Source organism: Prinia subflava, chromosome 1, assembly GCF_021018805.1.
Source record: "Prinia subflava isolate CZ2003 ecotype Zambia chromosome 1, Cam_Psub_1.2, whole genome shotgun sequence".
Classification (NCBI taxonomy): domain Eukaryota; kingdom Metazoa; phylum Chordata; class Aves; order Passeriformes; family Cisticolidae; genus Prinia; species Prinia subflava.
Genome location: NC_086247.1, coordinates 22,465,397 through 22,486,692, shown reverse-complemented (window position 1 = coordinate 22,486,692; position 21,296 = coordinate 22,465,397). Strand labels below are relative to the sequence as shown.

Here is a 21,296-nt window from a genome sequence, read left to right as displayed (position 1 = left end):
CAGTTGAGCCTTCTCCAGCATGACCATGAAAAACATCTCTGAAGAATCCTTTTCATGTCCTACCCCCATTTGGCAGCTCTAGGCAGCTCCACACCAAGTGCATCTCTAGGCACGATGACCCTCATCCTCCTAATCCAACACTTAACTCTAAGCCCATTCCTCAGCCTGGGCTGAGTCTTGGCTCAAAACATCCAGCCATGACCTAGATGAGAAATTTCTCAATGCAAACTCTATCTGCACACTGCTCATCCTTTTTCCAGATACTTGTTAACATTGCCAAGGATGGCAATTCTTGGATCAGGGATGTTTTTGTTGTTGTTGCTCCCTCCTTCCAGAAAAATAATGAGTATAGAATTCTGAGTGAATTATGTACTGAGTTCACCTTAAAGCAACTAAGAGTCATGATCCATATAAGACAGCAAAATTGCTTATTGTTCAAGATTTTTTCAATTTCCTGTCACAACAACCTTGGATGTGTTTTGTTGGGATTCTGCTTATTTAACTGATCAGAGGCTTCATCTGCTTCTGCCATATCCATCTGACTTCTAATCTAAAGAATGTCTACAGCTGCAAGACACATGGCTTCAATATTGTTCAAGATAATCATAAAAAGCTCTTGAAACAGGTATTTTGAGACTGCAAAGCAATAGTTAGATTTTCTTCATGCCTTGTCAACCAGCAGGTTGGAGTTTTAAATATGGTAGAAAGATATTGTGTAATGTATGTCTAATAGATGTTGTGATAAAACAAGAAATGTTTGCATGGTCAAGAGAGCTGACATTCAAAAAAATAAGTTTAATAATAAAATAATTTTTTAATTTTGCCATTATTTTTTCTTTTTTAATGTGTCAATCTGCTATGATCTTTGGGAGAATGGCATGAGAAAGATGATGGTTTATATTAGCACTGCTGGAAGAGTCCTTGGGGTACATTTGATCAGATCTATTAATACAGTTGAAGATCTATATTAGACTAATATGTGTCGAAATTAGTTCCAAAGAAAACGTTTGTTTTATTTGATTAGTACAGTCAGAGTAGTATATTTGTTCACAACTGTTTTAATGAGTCACACTGTCTTTCTTCAATATATTTCAATTTGCTACAACTGTATGCCTATTTATGGCTCTATCTCATTCGTTCAGAATACAAATATATTTATTCCTTTCAGATTAACTTACGTTACCAGCCAAATCAAACCGACTCTGGCTATTTCCAGGTGAGGATCTGCTCCCTTTGTTCTTTTATTTTAAGACAGAGATGTTTTTCCGACGAGAGCTCGGCTCTTCACGACGCTGCCACTTGGTGGTGCCCCGGCGCTGCGGGGAACCCATCGTGTTACTCGCTTGGATTGTGGAATTCAGTCCCACCAGGTTCGTGCGGTCCTTCCTTGAAAATGAATAGTATTTACTGTTCTGCGGCTTCGGTTTAAAAAAAAATAATTATATATATATATATATATATATACACAAAACACAAAACATCCACTGTAGCTGGATGATGCTTTCAAATTTGTTAGGCTTTTTTTTTTTTTTTGATTGATGTATTTAAAACTGTAACTACATGATCACTGTTCTGTCACCTCTATCTTAACATCTGCAACATCTTAAATTTCTTAAAATACTTAGGGAATACTTTATTTGAGATCTTAGGGTGACTGAAATGTGCAACCAGTTCCAACAACAGTTAATATTTTCTGAAAAATGGAAACAGTCTGTTCTAAAGCATCCTTGACTAACCGCTGTCCTTCTGCGACAAAGTGACTCAGTGGATGAAGGAAAGAAAGGCTGTGGATGTTGCCTGCCTGGGCTCTAATAAAGCCTTTGACACTGTCACCCACAGCATTCTCCTGGAGAAGCCAGCTGCTGACGATTTGGGTGAGTGCACTCTTTGCTGGATGAAATACTGGCTCAATGTCATGCCCAGAGAGTGGTGGTGAATGGAACTAATCCAGTTGGCAGCTGGTCACTAGAGTGGTGCTACTCAGGGATCAGAACTGGGTCCAGTTCTGTTTAACATCTTTATCGATGACCTTGACAAAGGGGATCAAGTTGACCCTCAGCAAGTTTGCAGCTGACATCAAGTTGTGTGGGAGTGTCGATCTGCTGGAGGGTAGAAGGCTCTGCAGAGGAATCTGGACAGGCTGGATCGATGGGCCGAGGCCAGTTTTAAGAGGTTCAATGAGACTGAGTGCTGGGTCCTGCACCTGGGTCAGAGCAACCCCATGCAGTGCCACAAGCTTAGGGCACAGCGTCTGGAAAGGTGCCCAGCAGAAAAGGAGCTGGGAGTGCTGGCTGACAGCGACTGAACGGGAGCCAGTGTGTGCCCAGGTGGCCAAGGCCAGTGGCATCCCGGCCTGTATCAAAATAGCTTGGTCATCAGGACCACAAAGTGACTGTCACCCTGCACCCAGCACTGGTGAGGCTGTACCTAAAATCCTATGTCCACTTCTGGGCCCCTCACAAGAAACACACTGAGGTGCTGGAGCACGTCCAGGGAAAAGCAATGGAGCTGGTGAAGGGGCTGGAGCACAGGTCCTGTACGGAGTGGCTGAGGAAACTGGGGGTGTTTAGCCTGGAAAAACTGAGGCTCAGGGGTGACTTTATCGCTCTCTACAACTACCCGAAAGGAGGGTGTAGGTGCGGGGCGGGGGCCTCTTCTCCAAGGAAACCAGTGACAGGACGAGAGGACATCACCTCCAGCTGTGCCGGGGGAGCTTCACTTTGCACATTAGGAGGAATTTCTTCCTCCTGACAGAAAGGCTGGTCAGACATTCGAATGGGCTGCCACCCTGGAGGTGTTTAAGGAAAGGCTGGACGTGGCACTTAGTGCCAAGGTCTAGTTGACAGGGTGGCGTTCGGTCATATGTTGGATTTGATGATCTCAGAGGTCGTTTCGAAGCCTTCGGCCTCGGCCGCTCCGCCCGCTCGCTGCCTGCCACGTCGAGCTGGCAGCGCTCGCTGCCGGCGCCGCCCTTGGCCGGGCTGCGCGGGGCGGGGGAGGCGGGCGGCGCCGCCCCCGGCGCGCGCGGGGATGGCGGCGATGGCGCTGGCGGCGCGCTGCAGCGGGCGCGCGGCGGGGCGGTGACGTCGCGCGCGAGGCGGAGGGCGGGGAGGAGGAAGAGGAGGAGACCCGGGCGGCCCCGAGGCTGAGGCGGCCGCGTCCCGCGGAGGCTCCGCTGGTGTCCCGTCCCGTCCCGTCCTACCCCCACCCCCGGTGCCTCCGGCTCAGGCGGGCCGGCGCGGCTCTCCCGAGGCCGCGATGCGCTCGGCCTGAGCGCGCCCTCGGCGCCCCGCCCGGTTCGGGCCTCTGCGAGGCCGGGGACCGCGATGGCTGCGGGAAGCTGGCAGGAGGCGGCGGCCCGGTGGGCTGAGGAGGCGGCGGCCCGGGTGCGGGACGCCTTGACGGGCGGGCTGGGGCTGCTGCGTGCCGAACTGGGCCTCGACCTGGGCCTCGACCCGCAGGCGCTGCCCACCTGGCTCGCCCTGGCGGTGCCGGCCGCGCTGGGGTTCGTGCTGCTGGGGCTGCTGCTGGCCGCGGCCTGCGGGGGCGGCCTCCGCAAGAAGCCGGCGCGGAGCGCGTCCGTGAGGAAGGGTGACGAGGCGGTCGGCGCGGGCCTGACGGCCGGCGGGGGCCACAGCAAGGCGGCGGGCCCGGGCACCGGGCAGCTGAACCTCAAAGGGGACGAACAGAAGAAGCGAAACAGGAAGAAACTGCCGGAGAAAGCGGCGCGGGTGAGAGGGGTGCGAGGGCCGGGAGGGCAGCGGCGGTGGAAGCCGTGCTGACAGCGGCACGGGCCGGGCAGTGGGGGCCCCGTGGGGAGGCGAGGGGGTCGCGTCTGGCGAGCGGCCCCGAGCGCGGTTGCCGCTTCCCAGGCCCTGTCGCCGGAGGGAAGGATGTGGGTGCCATAGAGCTCCCCCCGAGCCGCCGTGCGATATTTGCCTGTGGAAGGAAGGAGTGGGGGGGTCCTGACTGCTCTGGAGCCGTCTCGTGTCGTCTGGGTTCTTCGGTTGCCTGGAAAAGCTGGAGAAGCAGCGCTGCCACAAGTAAACTACATGTTAATAGTCCTGGGTGATGAGGAAACGGTTGACTTTTTGGAAGCATTTTATTTTAAACAAAAATTATATGAAGGCTGCTATTACTAGTATTATTCGCTGAATAATAGGGTGAGCAACCAGTAGTGGAGACCTTAGCACGGCTTAGAATTTCAAGTCAGGGGTTGTAGTCTAAACAGCTAAAGACTATTGGAAGCAGCAGTGTAAGCCCTATAAATGCTGTGATCATTCAAACTTTTCCTTTGAATAATCTTTTTGCTTTGTATTTTCAATAGAACATGCTAGTGTCAATGTTGCTGTGAGTGTGCTTCAGTAGGAAAATGTCTGATTTAGTTGTTACAGTAAGGATCATCTCCTTTAATAAGGAAATCTGTGTCTTAGCAGCCCCTTAAAAAGAGATCATTCCTATAATTTATGTTTTTTAAAATCCTCAGTGTGTGGTGTGGGAACCTTCCATCTTCAACAGTATGCATCCACTTAAGAGAAAACCAGTGGAGTGCAGAAATTGTCAACCGTCCTTTCAAAACTTACAGTTGTCACAGGTTTGGGGCTTGAAGGGATTGCTTCTATAGCTTTTATATTGTTAGGATGTTTGTAATCCTATTTATGTCCAAATGGATTATAGGAATGAAAGTGTAACAGATGTCCCCTGCCTATTACAACTGTGTCATATAATAATATCTTGCTCTATAAAATCTGAGTTGTTTCCCTAATGATGAGGGAAGGGAGAGGCAATGGGTTTGTATCTTCACTTGAGTCTCTGGCAGCATTAAGATTTAAGAAGTTTGGGAAACTTTTTAATGAGAGTGTAAGGCTAGAACATTTTAAACAGAAAAAAAAATAGTCTGCACATGCCACCAAGTTGTCTTTGAACTGCTGAAGTTGTTTTCTGGAAGTTGCAAGAGGCTGAGTGGTGAGCACCAAGAAGAGGAACCATGATTCAGAATCTTTCTAGTGTAGCTACGTTCTCCATTTTGGACAAGGCATGCTAAAGATGCAATTTTTTTGCCATCTCAAGAAGCAGATACTTCAGTGTTAAATAAATGTTATGCTTTCTTGACAACAAAGACTAATCCTAGAAATTAAATCAATGTTGCTTGATTTATTTAGTTGAAACTCCAGTATGAAAACAAATTATAAACTCTTGCAAGTCATTGCCTAAGACATTAACAAACAACTCCACAGAAGACAGAGTGAATAGGTAGATATCACTGTTGACTTGACATTGCTTTGTAGTACAGGGCTTCATAAAAGCAAACTTCAGTAATTTTATATAAAACTAACTGACATTTTTAGTTAATATTAGTTAATTGTCCTCCATTGAGCTTGGTTTGCATAGGCATAGAATAAAGTTAAGGCAGTGTAAGAGCAAATCTTTTTGTAATCAAAAGAGCAAAGTAGTTTTTAAGCTGTCATTCTGTATCATTAAGATTTTAAAAGTTATTTTTATAGTACTTTGTATTAATTATTTCCATGGTGAGATGAAAAAAGTGCTACCTTCCTTCCAAAAGGAAATGCACAAACTGAATCATTAACTGCAGTGCAAATAAGTTTATACGAGTGGCAAAGTTTAATAGTCCTGCCTTGTGCTCATTTTCCAAGATAAGTTTAGACAGACCAATATTAGCATGTCCTAGTGTTTTCTGACTTTCATGTGAAAAATTCTCAAAATAACATTGGAAACTTAGAAATGCAACAAAAATTCTTACTGATTGCTGCCTGGTCATTTCCATCATGTGGTTTGTGTGCTGTGATTCTAATGCTGAGGGCTGGTAGGGGAAAAGAGTAAGCCTATTACCAGTAGATTTACTACAGGGCTTGCTATGCCAGGGTCTAGATTTCCATTGTGGGCGTTTCAGAAAGCTTAGAGCAACTGGTCTGTGGCTTTAAGAACACACTACAGATGTCTAATTAGAACCTGTAGGGTTACTTTAATACAGATTTACTGAGCTTACTGTATGGCAGGTGATGTGTAACACTCATCAGTCAGGATCAGAAATGTTCTTCACTGTAGCTTTTCTGAGGAAGAGTATTCATGGCTCTTTTCCGTGCATGTGGCTTTATTCAGTACTTGTATAAGTAGGGTACAACTTACCTGGTATTCTTAGTAAAATAGGTTTCTTTGAGAAGGAATGTATTGACTGAATACAGTAGTACCTGTGAGATTCTGTTTGTTTACTTGGTGTGAACAGACAGAAAAAATGGAGCTGAAACTGTTAAGCATTCATTAATATTAAAATTTACAGAGTCATTTCTGGCTTTCTCAGGCTGCTTGGAGCAAGGTATCGTGCTGTCTTTACATCACATTCTGTGCAGTAAACCTGAAACTGCTTTTTTCTTTTTTTGTTTCTAACTCCTGGAAGAGGCGGAACTCTTTGGCCTTATTAATTTTTTTTTCTGTCCATAAAACTTGATATTTAATTTTGAGTCCTTCCCTTTCTAAATAATTACTGTGCCTGTGTCTCCTACTTCAGCAGAAAAAGGTGAAGCTGTTCTTACGTGGTTTCTGTGCCATCTGCCAAACACCACAGAAACTTGAGAGTAGCCATGTTCTATGCTCTGCCACTACCTTAGGAAGCCGTTCACACCATCTATTTGTAGATTTGGGAAATACCAAATTGACTATGCACTTCCTATTGTTTCTCGTGCACCTGGAGAATAAATGCCACACACTCTAGTAAAAGTATTTGCATTCATTTGAAGAAGGTTTATGATTGGTCTGCTTGAAAGAACTTTCTGGGCTATGGCTGTTTGGTGCCTATTTGCACTTAGATTGTGTAAAGACTTTTATACTTTCAGCTGATGCTCATGTGCTGGTTTGTGTAAATGTTAGTGGTCAGATGGCAGAAGTAGGGCTGTAGGATTCTTCAGGCCTCAGAGAGAGAATTGCTTTGCTTCTTTTTGAAGAGAGGCTTACAGAAAACATTGGTAAATAGATTCTTTCATTGGCCAAAGATGTTCTAAGCAGAGATATCTTTATAATGTGTAACTGAGGACTTTGGCAAGTACAGCATTGTAAGATTGAGGTGATAGCAATTTCATTGATACTCTTTGAAGTGTGAAACTGGGTTATCCTTTGCACTACCATGTTTAAACAGTACTTTTCATTTTGACAATCTAAGCAAAACCTTTTCTACGTTTGGTATATCTTGACACCCTCATATGAATGGATGTGGAAAAAGGTTTATTTAAGTATTGGAATTTTAAAGTACTCAGGCAAGGAAAGCATTCAGTAGTCAGTACTGTTACTGACAGCATTACTTCTGCCTGGTTGCATCATGTCTGGCAACTTTAAGATGAGGGTAAAAAGATGGCAAATAATAAATTGCATAATTTTGAATTAATTAATTTTGTCAGTGGATGTTGAATATATTACTCACAAAAGTTTTAAACTTTGGGCTCTGGTTGTCTTTTTTAAATGAAACATTTCTAAATACTGTAGAAAAACTTTTTCCTTTCCCACTTCTGTTGCTTTCTTTGGTGTATCCAAAAATGGTCACATGGATTTTGGCTAAAATTCTATGATTCATCTATGGGCAGAAAATAAATGTGGAAAGCTTCCACTGAAAAGGCGGGTATTACAATTAAGGGGTGCATTTCTCTCTCAAAGTGAAAGTTTTCAAACATATTTCTAGAGGTTGTTGCTTACATGATCAGATGATCAGACAGCATTTTGAACAGTCATGTGGATGAGTTTTTCCAGACGGTTTTTAATGGATATGAATTAGTTTATTACTTCAGAGAAACAGCTGAATTTTTTTTAAATTAAAGATTAAATCTTCTATTTATTGAGTAGTTGGGAGGGATTAAGAAAGTAGTTTTCAATTTGAGGTATGTATATGTAATAGCTAAGAAACAAAGCAAGGTACAGAGTTTAAAAACATAGTTGGCTGTAAACTTTTTTGATGCACATCCAATACATCCAGTGCATCAACTGTGTTATCTAACTTTGCTGCTAAACAGGCTCTGGAGAAAATAGAGAGGCACAAGAGCTGAGTTTTGGCAATGAGTTATTTTCAGGATTAAGTATCAGTTCTTTGGTATCCCTGTGGAATATACCAATAAGGTGGACTTTAAGAAGAACCTTTAGAGTGAGTTCCTAGACCAGACTTGTAGAATATACTTTATTTTCAGAATTCTGAGGGAAATGTAGTGTATACTAGATATGAGAAGTTTAGTATAAAGTTGGTTGTTGGAGGAGGAGTTAGGTGACCTGATCCATTTCTATTTATAGTTACTTCGAAGAAGTTGGCACACTTGCTAACTACAGTAAGCAATACTGTGTTATGCACTGGTGAAATCATGCCAAGGGTGGTTTGTAAGCATAATACAATGTGGCAAAACCTAAATGCCTGTAACAGTGATCAGATCTAATATTTGAAGGAATAGGCCACACTAACTTGTGATATGGCTTTTGTTTTACTTGAAAGCAATTAGGCATATGTGGTGCAGAGTTAAAATAGCTTTTGGGCTTTTAGTAACAAAAAATAACTAAAGGTAATAGAGCTTGAAATTTATGTTGAAAGAATTAAAGTAACTTTGGAGTAGCTATTCATGCTTATTTAGTTTTCAGTCATTAATTTATCTGAGTCATTCTGAACGTGAACCATTGACATTTGTGTGGACTCTGTCAATTACTCTTAACAATTTTTTTCATGCAGTGAAATGAATGGCTGACAGTGGTATTATATATGCATATTTTAATCTTTCTGCAGTTAAGCAGGGTAACTTTAGCCATAGTTTTTTGTTAGAAGTAAATGACTTCCAAATTGCTACATTTCTGCATGGGGAATATGTAGGCTAAGGTGTGTGCCTTTGCTGTCAAAGGTGATGTAAAGACTCTTTTAATGATTGTCCAGAGTTGTAATTTTAAATGTTGAATAATACACGCTAATTTTCTTTCCATAATTGTGTGAGGGGGAAATAGTAGACTAATGTAACACCTGTAATCAAGTCTGTCTCAAAAGAACAATGGGGTATCGTGCTTAGTCATGCTTCATATTTGATTTCTAATTTCTGTTCTACTGTGAAGTTTAACTTGTGAAGGAAGTGAGCTGGGAGGGACATGCATAGATAGAAATTGCAGGTGTTTGGTCAATGTAGAAATTACTTTTAAAAATTAGTGCTCTTGCTGAACTGCTACAAAGTGGTAACTGTGTTAATTTAATTAGATAATTTACAGCATGTACTACTGTAGCTGTTCTGAATCAGTTTTCAGAACAGCTACGGGTAATTTTAAAAGCTGGTAAATTTCAGAAATTTACCTTTTGTTATGAAATTCCTGGATTGAATGGGAGTGAGATGAAATGAGAAGATCTGTTCTCTTCCCTTTGTCATTTCTGTGTTTGGCAAATACAGAATTGCAGTAGATCCTTTGAACGCCAATCCACAATTTGGTCTCTCTTATTCAATAATCTTACAGGCATTTTTCTGTCAACAAGTAATTGCATTTCAGTAATAGTGTAATTTGAGCTTTGCTTCATCTGCTTTCTCTAATTTTTTTTATTGTTTATGCCCACTGTTTACACAGCCTAATGGACGGTCTTTCCTTGATGTATCTGAAGATGAAGTAATACAAACTGTCCGTAAAGACAATATAAAGCAGCCTGTGGACACAGAAAAGAAGAATGAAAAGGTTAGTTATGGATATAAAGCAACAGTGTTGAAGTTTGACGTATATTATTTTAGTACCTAATAACTCTTTTTGGTTTGAAATCCCGTTACTTAAATGAATGAAGAGGTAGGTTTCTTACTGTGAAGAATGCTCATCTAATTTGGAGTTGGAATGAGCTAAAGTAGTATTTTCTTACCTTCTGAGACCTGTCTTATCACAGAATGTTTGTCAAGGAAACCCCACTCCCAGCCACCTACTGAACACTGATATCTCTGTTCATCATGTGACAGTGTTAAGCCTACAGGAATAAAGTTTGTTTCATCTTGGTGGATTCTGTGGGGATGCAGCATAATGATAGTATTGTTAAGTGCCTTGTAAATGGTCTACCAGTTGGGGGACTACTATTCAAAGGATTAAGACCATGTGCCTACTTATTTCTTTTGCCAGATGTATCATTAGTAATTAGAGTTCTTGATTTTTGATGATAAATGTGAGCTTTGAAATCTGGTGTGAGCTTTTTGTTATGCAAATTAAATAGCTACATTAAAAATATCTTTCTAAACAGTGATCTGCAATGTCTAATCTAAAAGGTAACCATATTATTGGCAGTGGTTTTTTTTGAACTGTGGGGACTAATTTTATCATACATGCTGTCATTTATGAGCAGCATGGATATGCTTGGGCCTTTGATATTTTTTTTTCCTTGGTTCTTTTGCTAATATTGTACATGAGGTTTTCCCACTGTCTTTGTTTTCTGACTTATTTTCTTCAATAAAATGCTTTTGTTGTAGCTATACTGAGGAAAAAAGAAAAGATTATGTATAAACAGTCAGAAACACTTTGCTGTGAGGGTGATGAGGCACTGGAACAGGTTGCCCGGGAGGTTTTGGAAGCCCCATCCCTGGAAGTGTTCGAGGTTAGGCTGGACAGGGTTTTGAGCAAGCTGGTCTAGTAAAAGTGTCCCTGCCTGTGGCTGGGGTTGGAACTAGGTGATCTTTAAGGTCCCTTCAAACCCAAGCCATTCTGTGATTGTTGTCATTTCTTTAGCTCATTCAAGCTTTAATAAATATACTTGACTGTCCTCCAGTAACTTCTTTTGGGGTTAGTATTTTGGCTAAAAGACTCTATCCTTTTAGTTTTCTGTAGGACTTTAAATGTTTTTGCCATTGGCAAATTGAGTGACTTTTCTGTGAAATAGGTTTGCCTTAAAGTTCTGTGCTGTGTGGCTCTTTCTCCTCCCCTTGTTTTGCATATCAGATTGACTTTGCTGCGTTCTTTCCCAAGAACATAACACAATTTGAATGTGAATTAATAAATCTATTTGCAGGTTTTCAAGTAGATAAGGTGTTTAAATCATAAACTCAGCTTCACCTAAAAACTGCAAACATAGTGATCTGAATGTTAAAATGTGAATCTGAAGCAGCAGCTCTAGGAGATGAGTACCACTAAATGGATGTGGATGAATATTCAAGTTGGAGTTTCATATCCCTTTGGGGGACCTTGGGAAAAAATTATTGGGTCAGGAGTAAATTATTACCCTTCAATTAAGAGCATACTTAAGTACTTCCTTTGAACTACAGGTACAGGCTTCTAATTATTTGGTAAGGCTTCTCGGGGCACCTCTAACATTTGTGACATTATAAACCTGCTGAGGTTGTAAGGAGTCCTGTGTGTCTTTGTGTACCATTTTTGGGATGGATGGTATAAAACAATGGCTGTGATTGAAGTGGTATGTGCATGTGTGTACATATATGAATACATATAATCTATGGCTTGAAGGGCATGGTTATTTTTTGTGCTTCAATATATGCTTTCAGTGAAAATCACACATCCTTTGTGTTTCTGTACTTCTTGGCTGCTTCAGGGTTGTGAATTTCGTGCATGTTTTTCTGCTTTGTAGGGGGGAAGATTTGGGTAAAGTGTGGACTCTAGCTGTTCACAGAGTTTATGGTTCTGCAATTAGTGGCTTGCCCACTGTACAAGAGGTTTTTTAGTGTGTAGTGTTAGAGGACTGTTAACCTCAGAACTGACTGAGGATGAGCCTGTGGGAAGTTAAAATGTCATCATCCACTCTGTTTGCAAGCACATAACTGCTTCGTCTTGAACACCAGAAATAATTACTCAGCTAGGGATCAAGAAGAAAGGTTTATTTTTCTATTGTTCTTGCATGGGACACAATGCATCTTAAATACTTTAGAAATGTTGGCAGGCCTGCAGTGTTTCTCATGTGCTCTTTGGCTGTTGGCAGAGCCAACACTGGCATCTTTATGTCTTGCAGAAGGTGATGCTGTGAATGCACAGACCTCTGCAAAATGACCGGCTGGCTTGCTCTGGCTTTAGCATCTCTTGCTGTTTCTGTCAGTTGGGTACTGAGATAGCAACTGGTACAGTACCAAGTTTAGCAGGTGGTGGGTTAATTGGATAAAAAATGATCGTTCTGGTTTTTCAGAACAGGGTAACCGTTTAGGAAAACAAACACATTTTCAAGATTTGCATTCTTGATCTTTTTAAAAACAATGTTTCTTAATCACAAAGTTCTTTTTCAGCTGTTAAACGTTGATGTTTTCCTGAAAAGTATAAGATTTGATGGCAATACTTCCACAGGAGCTAGTTATTTAAGGAAACTGAAGTTACAATTTGGAAGAGTAATCATCTTGAACTGTTGTCTAGGAGACTTCTGAAGTAATTTCAGGTGTTGTCTTAGTGCCAGAGGACAGTTGGGTAGTTAGGGCTTTGTGGGTGGAAACTTCAGGATGTCAAGTTCCAGTCTCAGGATAGCTGCAAATGGGAGACAAAGGTAGAAAGCTACTAATCTTTCTCTGTTTGAGCTTTAAGAGGCAACTTATAGCAAATTTTAATGCTATTTTTCACTTTCATTTTTAATTCTTTCCTTAGAAGTTGCCCTACCAAATAATTTGACTTGTTCATATTTTTGGAACCAGTTCTTCTCAGCTTGCTTTTGAAACCAGCCCTTCTCTTCTGGAATCTTTTCAGAAGTTAGTTAGCTGGTATGTGGGTAAAGGTAGTTTGCTGAGCAAATGAGAATTCAGTTTGGGTGCATCTGTAGTTTGGGTCCCCTAGTACATTAAACCATGAGTTAACTGTTCAGAGCAGTTCCTGAAATGTTATAGGTGTGGTGATGCAGCATTGATATAAGCAGTGAATTTTTTATCATCTCTGCTGCCCTAACAAGCTGTGCTGCTCTCAGTACCTGTATTGAAGCTACAGATTACTTCTGGGGCATGGTAGCTCTAAGGCGTGTGAACTGCATGCCATTGTGGGGGGGCATAGAATATCTGCAGCAGCTGTGGTAATAATTTAGGTGTTACCAATTCTGAGTCCTAGAGAGATTTAGACACTTCTTTGACATTCAAGACTAGAAAACCAAATAGTGGGAACTCAGGTATACAGCTGGCAGTTACTAGTCTGACTCTGGCAGATGTGTTCCAGAAAGACATCCAGCATTCTTAGAATATTTCAGAGACAGTGAATAAGTGGATAGTTCCCCTTAACAATAGTTGAGTGGATAACCATACTTCTTTTAAAAGTCTTCTTGTTTTTCATTCGTGTTTATCTGGTAGTTCTTAAAACCTTTCTTCACTAGGTTGAAAAGCTTCTCAGTACTGTATTTTCTTCCTAAGAAGGTAGTCAAGTCAATTTGCTCCAAGGCTTTCTACAATATATTTTCTCCCAAGGGTTTTATTTTTCAGTACTATCTTTTCAACACTTTATGTTGTTACCTGTTGCACCAAAACTGTTTGCAGAAGTAGTCATGTCTGTTCCTATTTGTTTAGCTTAGCTCTTACATCCAGGAAGCCAATGGCTTCTGATTAAACTGATGAAACCTTGGGGGGAAAAAGGGTTTGTAATGTATGGGCTCTAATCACAGCTTACATTTTGAAGTAATTTCCAAGCTGGAAGTTTTTAACCTTTTTTTTAAAGAGTTACTGGCATTATTTATTTCTCCTTGTGTAACTTTATACTTCCATGCAAAACAAACTTTGACAGAGTGGGCTCTGTCTGCTAAACTGCTCATTACTCCTCTGCCAGCACTGCTGCTTCTACCTGGCCTTGTACTCTGCAGCATAAGTAATTTTCCCCCCACCTGCCGTTTCTGTGCTGCATAATTCTATCACAGAGGGTTGTTCAGGAGAATCTGTTTTAAATTTATTCCTGTATTTGGGGGGGAAGGGAATTCTGAATTGCTATGCCGAGTGATCAGTAAGTAATCATTAAGATAATGTTTTATTTTTATTTTATTTTTTATTTTAGTCAAAGAAAAAAAAGAAATCAAAGGGAGATTCCAAAACGGTTCAGGATACATCTCGTCTGGATGGAAAGGAAGTTGATGAAGGTACTGAACACAAACGTTATGGCTTAAATGCTGTTTAAGATTTACTTGTGGTGGGTTCATAAAGAAACATAAACCCTGAACTCCATAGTCACATATTATATCTGGAAATCTGATCTTTGAAACAATAGTATTTAGTAACTTCAACTGATATTTTTGAAGTCATCTTATAAAAACTGAGAAGTTATAGATGGTAGGGTGCTCGTGTTAATAATGTTTTGCTCTGTGAAGCCAAGTATTATTACAGAAGAACTTACCTTTGGCCATTTGTTTGTGTTTTCAAACTAAGGTTGAAACTGACTGGTTAAACTGCCCTCAGAGTTCTGTTTGGTATGATACAAGCTAAAAATCTTTCCTTCCTCTGTGACTTAGTGATGTTTTCATTTGGGTGATGTTTTAGGAGCCTGGGAAACAAAAATCAGTAACAGAGAGAAGCGTCAGCAGCGTAAGCGAGACAAGGTGCTGAACGACAGTGGCTCAGGAGAATCAAATCTCCAGGGTATGGAAAACACAGTTACGGCATCCATTGAACAGCTGATGCCTACATCATCACTTCCAGTTGGCCTCAGAAAAAATAAAGGTATGGTGCTTGATAGGTCTGAGAATGTGTCCTAGAAAGTAACTTTACTCAAATGCTTAAATAGTGACTCTCTTTTGGATGTATGTTAGGTATATTTGGAGGTGAACGCTCAAGGAAGTAATTTCAAGTTGTGTGAAAGTACTTTCTCATTGTGCAGAATTCCCCCTTTTCTAGCCATATTTTTGGGGAAGCTCAAGAGAGTGTTTTGGAGCAAGTGGCTAAGACACTTGTGCTCTGTGTCTCAGGCATCCTCAGCAGTGCTGCAGGCAGCACCAGCTCCTCAAAGTTTGTGTGCTTCTTTGTGGGAGGGTTATGCACCTAAAGTTCTCTTAAAATATCATTCACTGCTTAACATGTAGGCATTTTTTCCCAATGTAGATTTAGTAGCATCCTTTACTAAAGCTGTTCATAATAGTGAGGTGAAAGGCACATGTAGCTGAGATTTAGTATTCAGTTACTGCAGCTGAGGAGTCAATAGATATGGCTGCTGTTGTTACAGTAACTAAAGATTGTATGGGCTGGTTTAAAGCATGTGTAGGGACAGGAATTCATATTTGGGTAAAACTGAGAAATAGGTGCTTTAATCAAATGAAACTTGATGTTCTAGCAAAGTAACAAAAACACCGAGCCTAACAACTGTCTGTACCTTGAAACGATTTATTGAAATTTGTATGTCTCACCCTCCTGTTTCATTGACAGTCATTTGCACCTTCACTAAGTGCATAATTGTTGCCCTGAGGACAAGATCAGTTGTTTCCCGTTGCCTTTTTTTCTGTTCAGGAGTTCAGGAAATGGTAGTTCCAACTGTCTCTATGCACTGTTGCTAACCATAAGTACTGTGACCTCTCCAGTCAGAATACTTTATGTATCATACTTTTTTTGTATCTTATGTATCACTAGTTACAGGTCTGAAATACTTAGAGCCACTCTTTGCTTGTAAATAACAACCTGTGTTTTAGATCTGTGCTCTTCATTCATTGGGAAAGTAGCTAAAGTTCTTTGAAATCTGCAGTTACTTGGTATATGGGTCCTAAGTCACTTGGAGCACATTCTGCCTGCAACATAAGCACAAATAATAAAAAATAAAGCATTTTAATTTTATCCTTAAGTGTTTTGGATTTGTCTTTTTTACTGTGAGGTATATATTAGTATATATATATTAGTATATATTTTATTTTCTTAAAATATTAGTAATAGATTGGTACAAGACTTTTACTGGTGTTGCTGTTTAAAAAAGCTTAATCTAGCTTTGTTTTCTCTTACTTTTTAATCAGGTGATGCACTTCTGAATGCACAGATTAACAGTTCTAAACCTGCAAAGGGGGAGTCATCAATTCCACAAGGTAAAAAGTTTTCATTATGGGGCATCCTAAGTAACTTGAGACATATTTTACAGAAGTGAAAACAGCAACTGTCAGTGCAGGATTTTGTTCCACTGATGTGGAACTTTACTGTACATCTGCCTCTTCTGGCTATGCAAATGTTATATTCTGAGTTGCAGTTATTTCTTAAGCAGTTGGAAACAGTCTCTTGTTACATGTAGAAATGCAATTCAGTATTTTGAATTTTCAGATAGATGACCTATTATAAAAAATCTAAGTACAGAACATTAACATTTATTTTTAAGCTCTGCTGAAAAATGCTTTATGCTAGCTTTTCAAACTTACTCACTTATTTGTGTTAATGAATTATTTGCTCAAAGCAAACCCTGGAATTGATAACTGCAAAGAGCTCACAAGTCCTGATTGTTGTTCACACTTGTTTCAGGTTGAATATACAAGTTACTCATTTCTTTACATTATCCTTTGTGATGCATAAATACATTAATTTTGAAAGATCTTACATATAAATACATGTTTATAAAAAGAATATACTTGACATATGTCATACACATAACTTAAAATATTTGACCAGTGAATCTTAACAGTTTTCTAATAACAGCTACTGCCGTAGTACTTGAAGTGAATTAGTTTGACATAATGAAATCAAGATGGTTGTTATTTACGTATACACAACATTAGTTGTGTTGCTTTAATCAAAAGCAGCTAGTGTTAACAAGCCAGTCAACAAATGAATTCTTAAAAGCTCACAGATCCAGAAAGGGAATTCCTTTCTGCTTGTTTTTGAGGGCTTTGCTTCACATGCAAACTTCTTGTGCCATGGTACAGAAGGAGGGAGCTGTATTCTTCAGTGATGCCTAATGGGAGGACAGGAAGCAATAATCAAGTTTCAGAAAGGGGAAATTCTGACAGGTCATGAGGAAAAAAGATCTTCACGCGAGAGTTCAAAGCATCTCTGGGCAATCAGCCTTTTTGGTTTGCAGAACTTTATTAGTGTATCATTTTGAAGTTAGCTGTGCATTGAACAGAAGGCGGGACTAGGTGTCTCTGAGAGATCCTTTTCAGTCTTAAGTTTTCTGTGATTCAGTGAAAACTGGCTGGTCATTTAGAAGTTAAAGTTTTTGACAAAAGAGTAATAAACAGAGAATAATCAAGCTCCTGCTTCAGGACCTCAGCTGCCTTTTTGCAAAGTTGCGAAACGGTTTCTGTACCAACTGCAGCTTGATTTCTGTCTCTTTGGTATTATTTTGTTGCCTTTCCCATAAGATTTCATATTATGCTAGGAGGACGTTTACTGACAGGAGCAATGCTAGTGCTGTAGATCAGCGTTTTTTGTACAGCAGCGGTGACCTTACAGATGTCTGTGTTTGGAATTGATTTGTCTGAGAAAATCTAGGCATATCTCACCTAACTAATTCTGTGTCAATGAGGCCAGCTTGAATTGGGCATATTCATGCTGCCTGAGTTACAAATTCATTTGAAAAATAAAATATTTGGTCTTTTTTGTTGGCATATGATACTGAGTTGTGCATGAGGGTTTGGCTTACTGTTTAAGTGTTACACTTGTAATATGCAAATATTTATTAATCACTTGTAGAAAAGCAGTTTTTCTGCATCTATTTTCCACTGCAACTATAAAACGAGAAAGGGGATTTGATATACAAGGGACTTTGATAAAGGTTTGTGATACATAGGAAGTGAGGCTGGGTGCGCTAGCCTTTATATTTTAGAGGGACATACATTTAAAATCTTCAATTATGATCTTTGTCTCAAAGTTTATATTAAACTTGCAGTGGCTAGTAATTTCTTGTCAGAGTAACGTAACAGAGACTCAGCAGTGTTGTGGTCATTTATCTTAGTGTAACATAAAATACATTACTTACAAATTGAGTGTTACTATGATTTTTATCTCTTACTGTGAGGTACTCTATGGTCATTATGATATCTATGGTCTTTGTAAATCCTGTGTAGTGTTTCAGAATTATTTTCTAATACTTGGCAATTTCATCTACATCCTGCTTGAAGAACTGCTGCATGCAGTTATGAAACAGAAAATGCTATTTGTTTAGTGCATGGGCTTTTCCATAAGTCATCCCCATACCCTGTAAGAGAAATTAGCTGACAGTGTTTAAAGTACCCTCCCCACCCTTTTTCTCATCTGGAGACACTGCTTCACCAACACATGGGCCCTATAAAGAAAGACATGAGGAAAGAGAGTGCAGTTGGTGCTGTTTTCCTCCCTCTTCAAGTTAGTAGACAGATGGTGCATATCATCTGAACTGGAAAATCAGCTGAGAACAGAGCAGCAGCCCTGTCTGTATCACACTGGTGTAGCAAAGCTGCTGTTCATTCAGGGAAAAAACCTCTTATTAAGTGAATGTGCATATAAGTGATATTTTAATTCCTCATCCAGTTCTTATTTTAAATAATCCTTTTATTATTGTATTTAAGTTTCTCCAGGATTGAGTGAAAGCCATACAGTAAATGGAGGAAGCTGGAATGAGAAGTCTGTAAAAATCTCCTCACAGATTGGTGTAGGGGAGGAGAAATGGACATCTGTTCCTTCAACTGCAGCTGGGAAGAGGAAGACAGAGACATTGGCTTGGGGCCAAGACACTGGAGATGCTAATGGAAATGGAAAGGACTGGGGTGTAAGCCTGGTGGGCAGACCCTGGAAAGAGCGATCTTTGTTCAATCCTATTGGTAAGCTATTTCCAAGAACTTGCTTCACATAAGCATTTTCACATAAATGTATTTTTTAGTAGTGGATCTCTGAAATATTTTTGTTTCTGTACTAAAAAAATTTCACGTGGTCTAGTGAAATGTCAACAATTTCTGTTTACTGTAAGTCCTGATGGCTTGGCATCTATGTCTCTGTGTACAGTTAAACTGCGTTTTTTGAGTTTATCTGACATAAATTCTGAAGATGATTACTAAGCCATTTTAAAATGGTCCAACATGATCAAATCAACTGTGTACAGTTTTGACAGGTGGTTTTTTAGGCCCCACATTTTATTAAACATTATTCAGCTCTTGAGACACTTAGTGTTACACTGTTTTTCTCATTAGAACCTGATTTTTAGTGCTCAGTACAATTTTCTGCCTTTTTTATTTGTGCTGTCCATAGTAATAATGGAGAAGAGATTTCTCAGTTTCTCTCTGGGCAACAATCATTAAATTGGTAAATGCTGTGACGTGGCCTTTCCCACTATTCAGTCCAAGCAATCCTCATCTCCTCTGGAGAGCAGTGTTCCTTTGTAGTCAGCAGTGTCACTACTGTCTTGTTGGGTCTTAACCCCAGCCAGCAGCCAAGCCCCATCCAGCCACTCGCTCACTCTCCCACAGCAGGATGGGGGAGACAGTTGGAAGGACAAAACCTGGAAAACTCATGGGTTGACATAAGGACAGCTTAATAGGGAAAGCAAAATGTATGCATGCAAACTAAGCAAGGAAATAATTCTCTACTTCCCACAGGCTGGTGGGTGTTCAGCCACCTCCAGGAGAGCAGGGCTCCATCACGTGTAATAGTGACTTGCGAAGACAAACACCATAACTCCAAATGTCCCTCCCTTCCTCCTTCTTCCCTCAGCTTTATATACTGAGCATGGTAGGGAATATTCCTTTGGCCAGTTGGGGTCACCTGTCCGGGCTGTGTCTCTTCCAACTTCTTGTTGGGAAGACAAGCCCCAGCTGCCTTCCTGCCAGCAGTACAAGAAGTGGAAAGGGCCTTGGCTCTGTGTGAGCACTGCTCAGAAACATCCCTGTATTACAAACCCTGTTTTCAGCACAAATCCAAAACACAGCCCTACCCCAGCCATAATCTGCAGAAGTCTAGAGCTTCTTTTGTTTCTCTGGCATGCATTGAAATGGAGTTCCTGAGGTTAGATCTGATATACCCTTGGAAGCTTTACCATTACTAAGAGAAGAAAAGGGCTTTTTTCATGTTCTGGCTAGATGTGTTCTGCTGTGTATCCTAATAAGGCAGTTGGTAGTGACTGTCCAGAGTTTTGTTGGTTTTGTTACTGAGGATACATCATGTCTACCAAGCTGATTTCCTTCTGGTAAAAGGAATAATTTTGTGGGTGAAGGAGAGCAGTGAAAATCTTTCATGATGACATGACTAATGTTTTCAACACTGTCTCTCACAGCATTGTTGTATCCAAACTAGAACAGGTGAAAAACTGGTCAGGCCCCAAGTGCAATGGTCAGTAAGTCCTACTCTACCTGGAGGCTGGTGAGGAAGGGGATGTCACAGAGTTGTATTTACAGGTGTCCTCTTTATCATCTTTATAAGTGACTTGGAGGAGGCAACCATGTCATTCACATTTTCCACACCAAACTTAAGTGTGGGGGCAGGAATCAGTTGAAACAGTCCAGGTCAGGGATCCCATCCAGAGGGACCTAAGGCTGATGGGAATAATGAGCCAGCAGGAACCCGAGGAAGATCAGTGCAGACAAATGTCAAGTGCTGAATCTGGGTTGGGAGCAACCCTGGCTGGATATTGACTGCCTGGACTGCAGCTTTGAGGATAAGGAGTCTTGGTGGGCACCATGTTGGACATGACCCAGCCTTAGATCCCACCAACAGTATGCTGGGATGCATTAACACAGGAAACAGTAAATTGGGGGTAGTTATTGTCTACTCTTTGGACAGCATCTGGAATACTTGTCCAGTTTTTAGCCCCTTCTCCCCCAATTAAGTAAATATAATTCTAAATAAAAGCCACTAATAGTTTTTATTGGCTGTTTCTGCTTATTTTCTGCCTTACATATAACAGTCTAGTATGTCTTCATTTTTAAGCAGTATCTCCTATTTGTCAAAAATTGTTCTGAATTTAATTGCATTCTTTAACATATATATAATATACTTCAAGCTGTGTTCCATCTATATGTACTTTGCAAAACTCAATGATTCCAGTAATGGGAGGAATAATAGTATGAAGGTCAAAAAACAATTGACTTCTCTTTTGTGAGAAGTTTATACCTAGAAAAGGCTGTAAAGGGAAGGTGATCTTGGAAAGCTTGAAAATTGTTTCAAGCTGTGTGTTTATGAAGTCACATCTCTATCAGCACTGATTAATACCCTCAGTTGTGTGAAATGTCTGGACTAGCCAGTGTTTTTCTGATCCAATTCATAATTAAATAGCTAAATTTTCAGCATTGCCAGCAATGTGTGACCCTTTTTTTATTTTTTTTCTCCCCTTCCCCCACAGCTGCTTGGAATGTGGATGCAAGGATTAATACCTCTGAACAGAATTCTACTTCTTTCTCCTCATTTGGATTAACTCCTGGAGTTTCTGGTATGTGTGCCTTTCCAAAGATTTTTCCACTCACTTCTACTCCACCAAGTGGAATAGAG

General features: G+C 40.5%; 1 protein-coding gene across 2 annotated transcripts in view; it reads left to right on the top strand.

Annotated features, from left to right (window-relative positions):
- The first annotated feature begins 3,020 nt into the window (after positions 1–3,020).
- MTDH (metadherin) overlaps positions 3,021–21,296 on the top strand; it is a 34,723-nt gene continuing 16,447 nt past the window's right edge. Inside the window, exons 1-7 of one of the 2 annotated variants that reach the window (XM_063390560.1) lie at positions 3,021–3,731; positions 9,583–9,687; positions 13,939–14,020; positions 14,418–14,597; positions 15,872–15,940; positions 18,389–18,640; positions 21,151–21,237. In XM_063390560.1, the coding sequence (XP_063246630.1) occupies positions 3,327–3,731; positions 9,583–9,687; positions 13,939–14,020; positions 14,418–14,597; positions 15,872–15,940; positions 18,389–18,640; positions 21,151–21,237 (1,180 nt within the window). In that variant the 5' untranslated portion in view covers positions 3,021–3,326. The remainder of the gene's footprint in view (positions 3,732–9,582; positions 9,688–13,938; positions 14,021–14,417; positions 14,598–15,871; positions 15,941–18,388; positions 18,641–21,150; positions 21,238–21,296) is intronic. The other variant, XM_063390551.1, reaches the window with a different exon arrangement.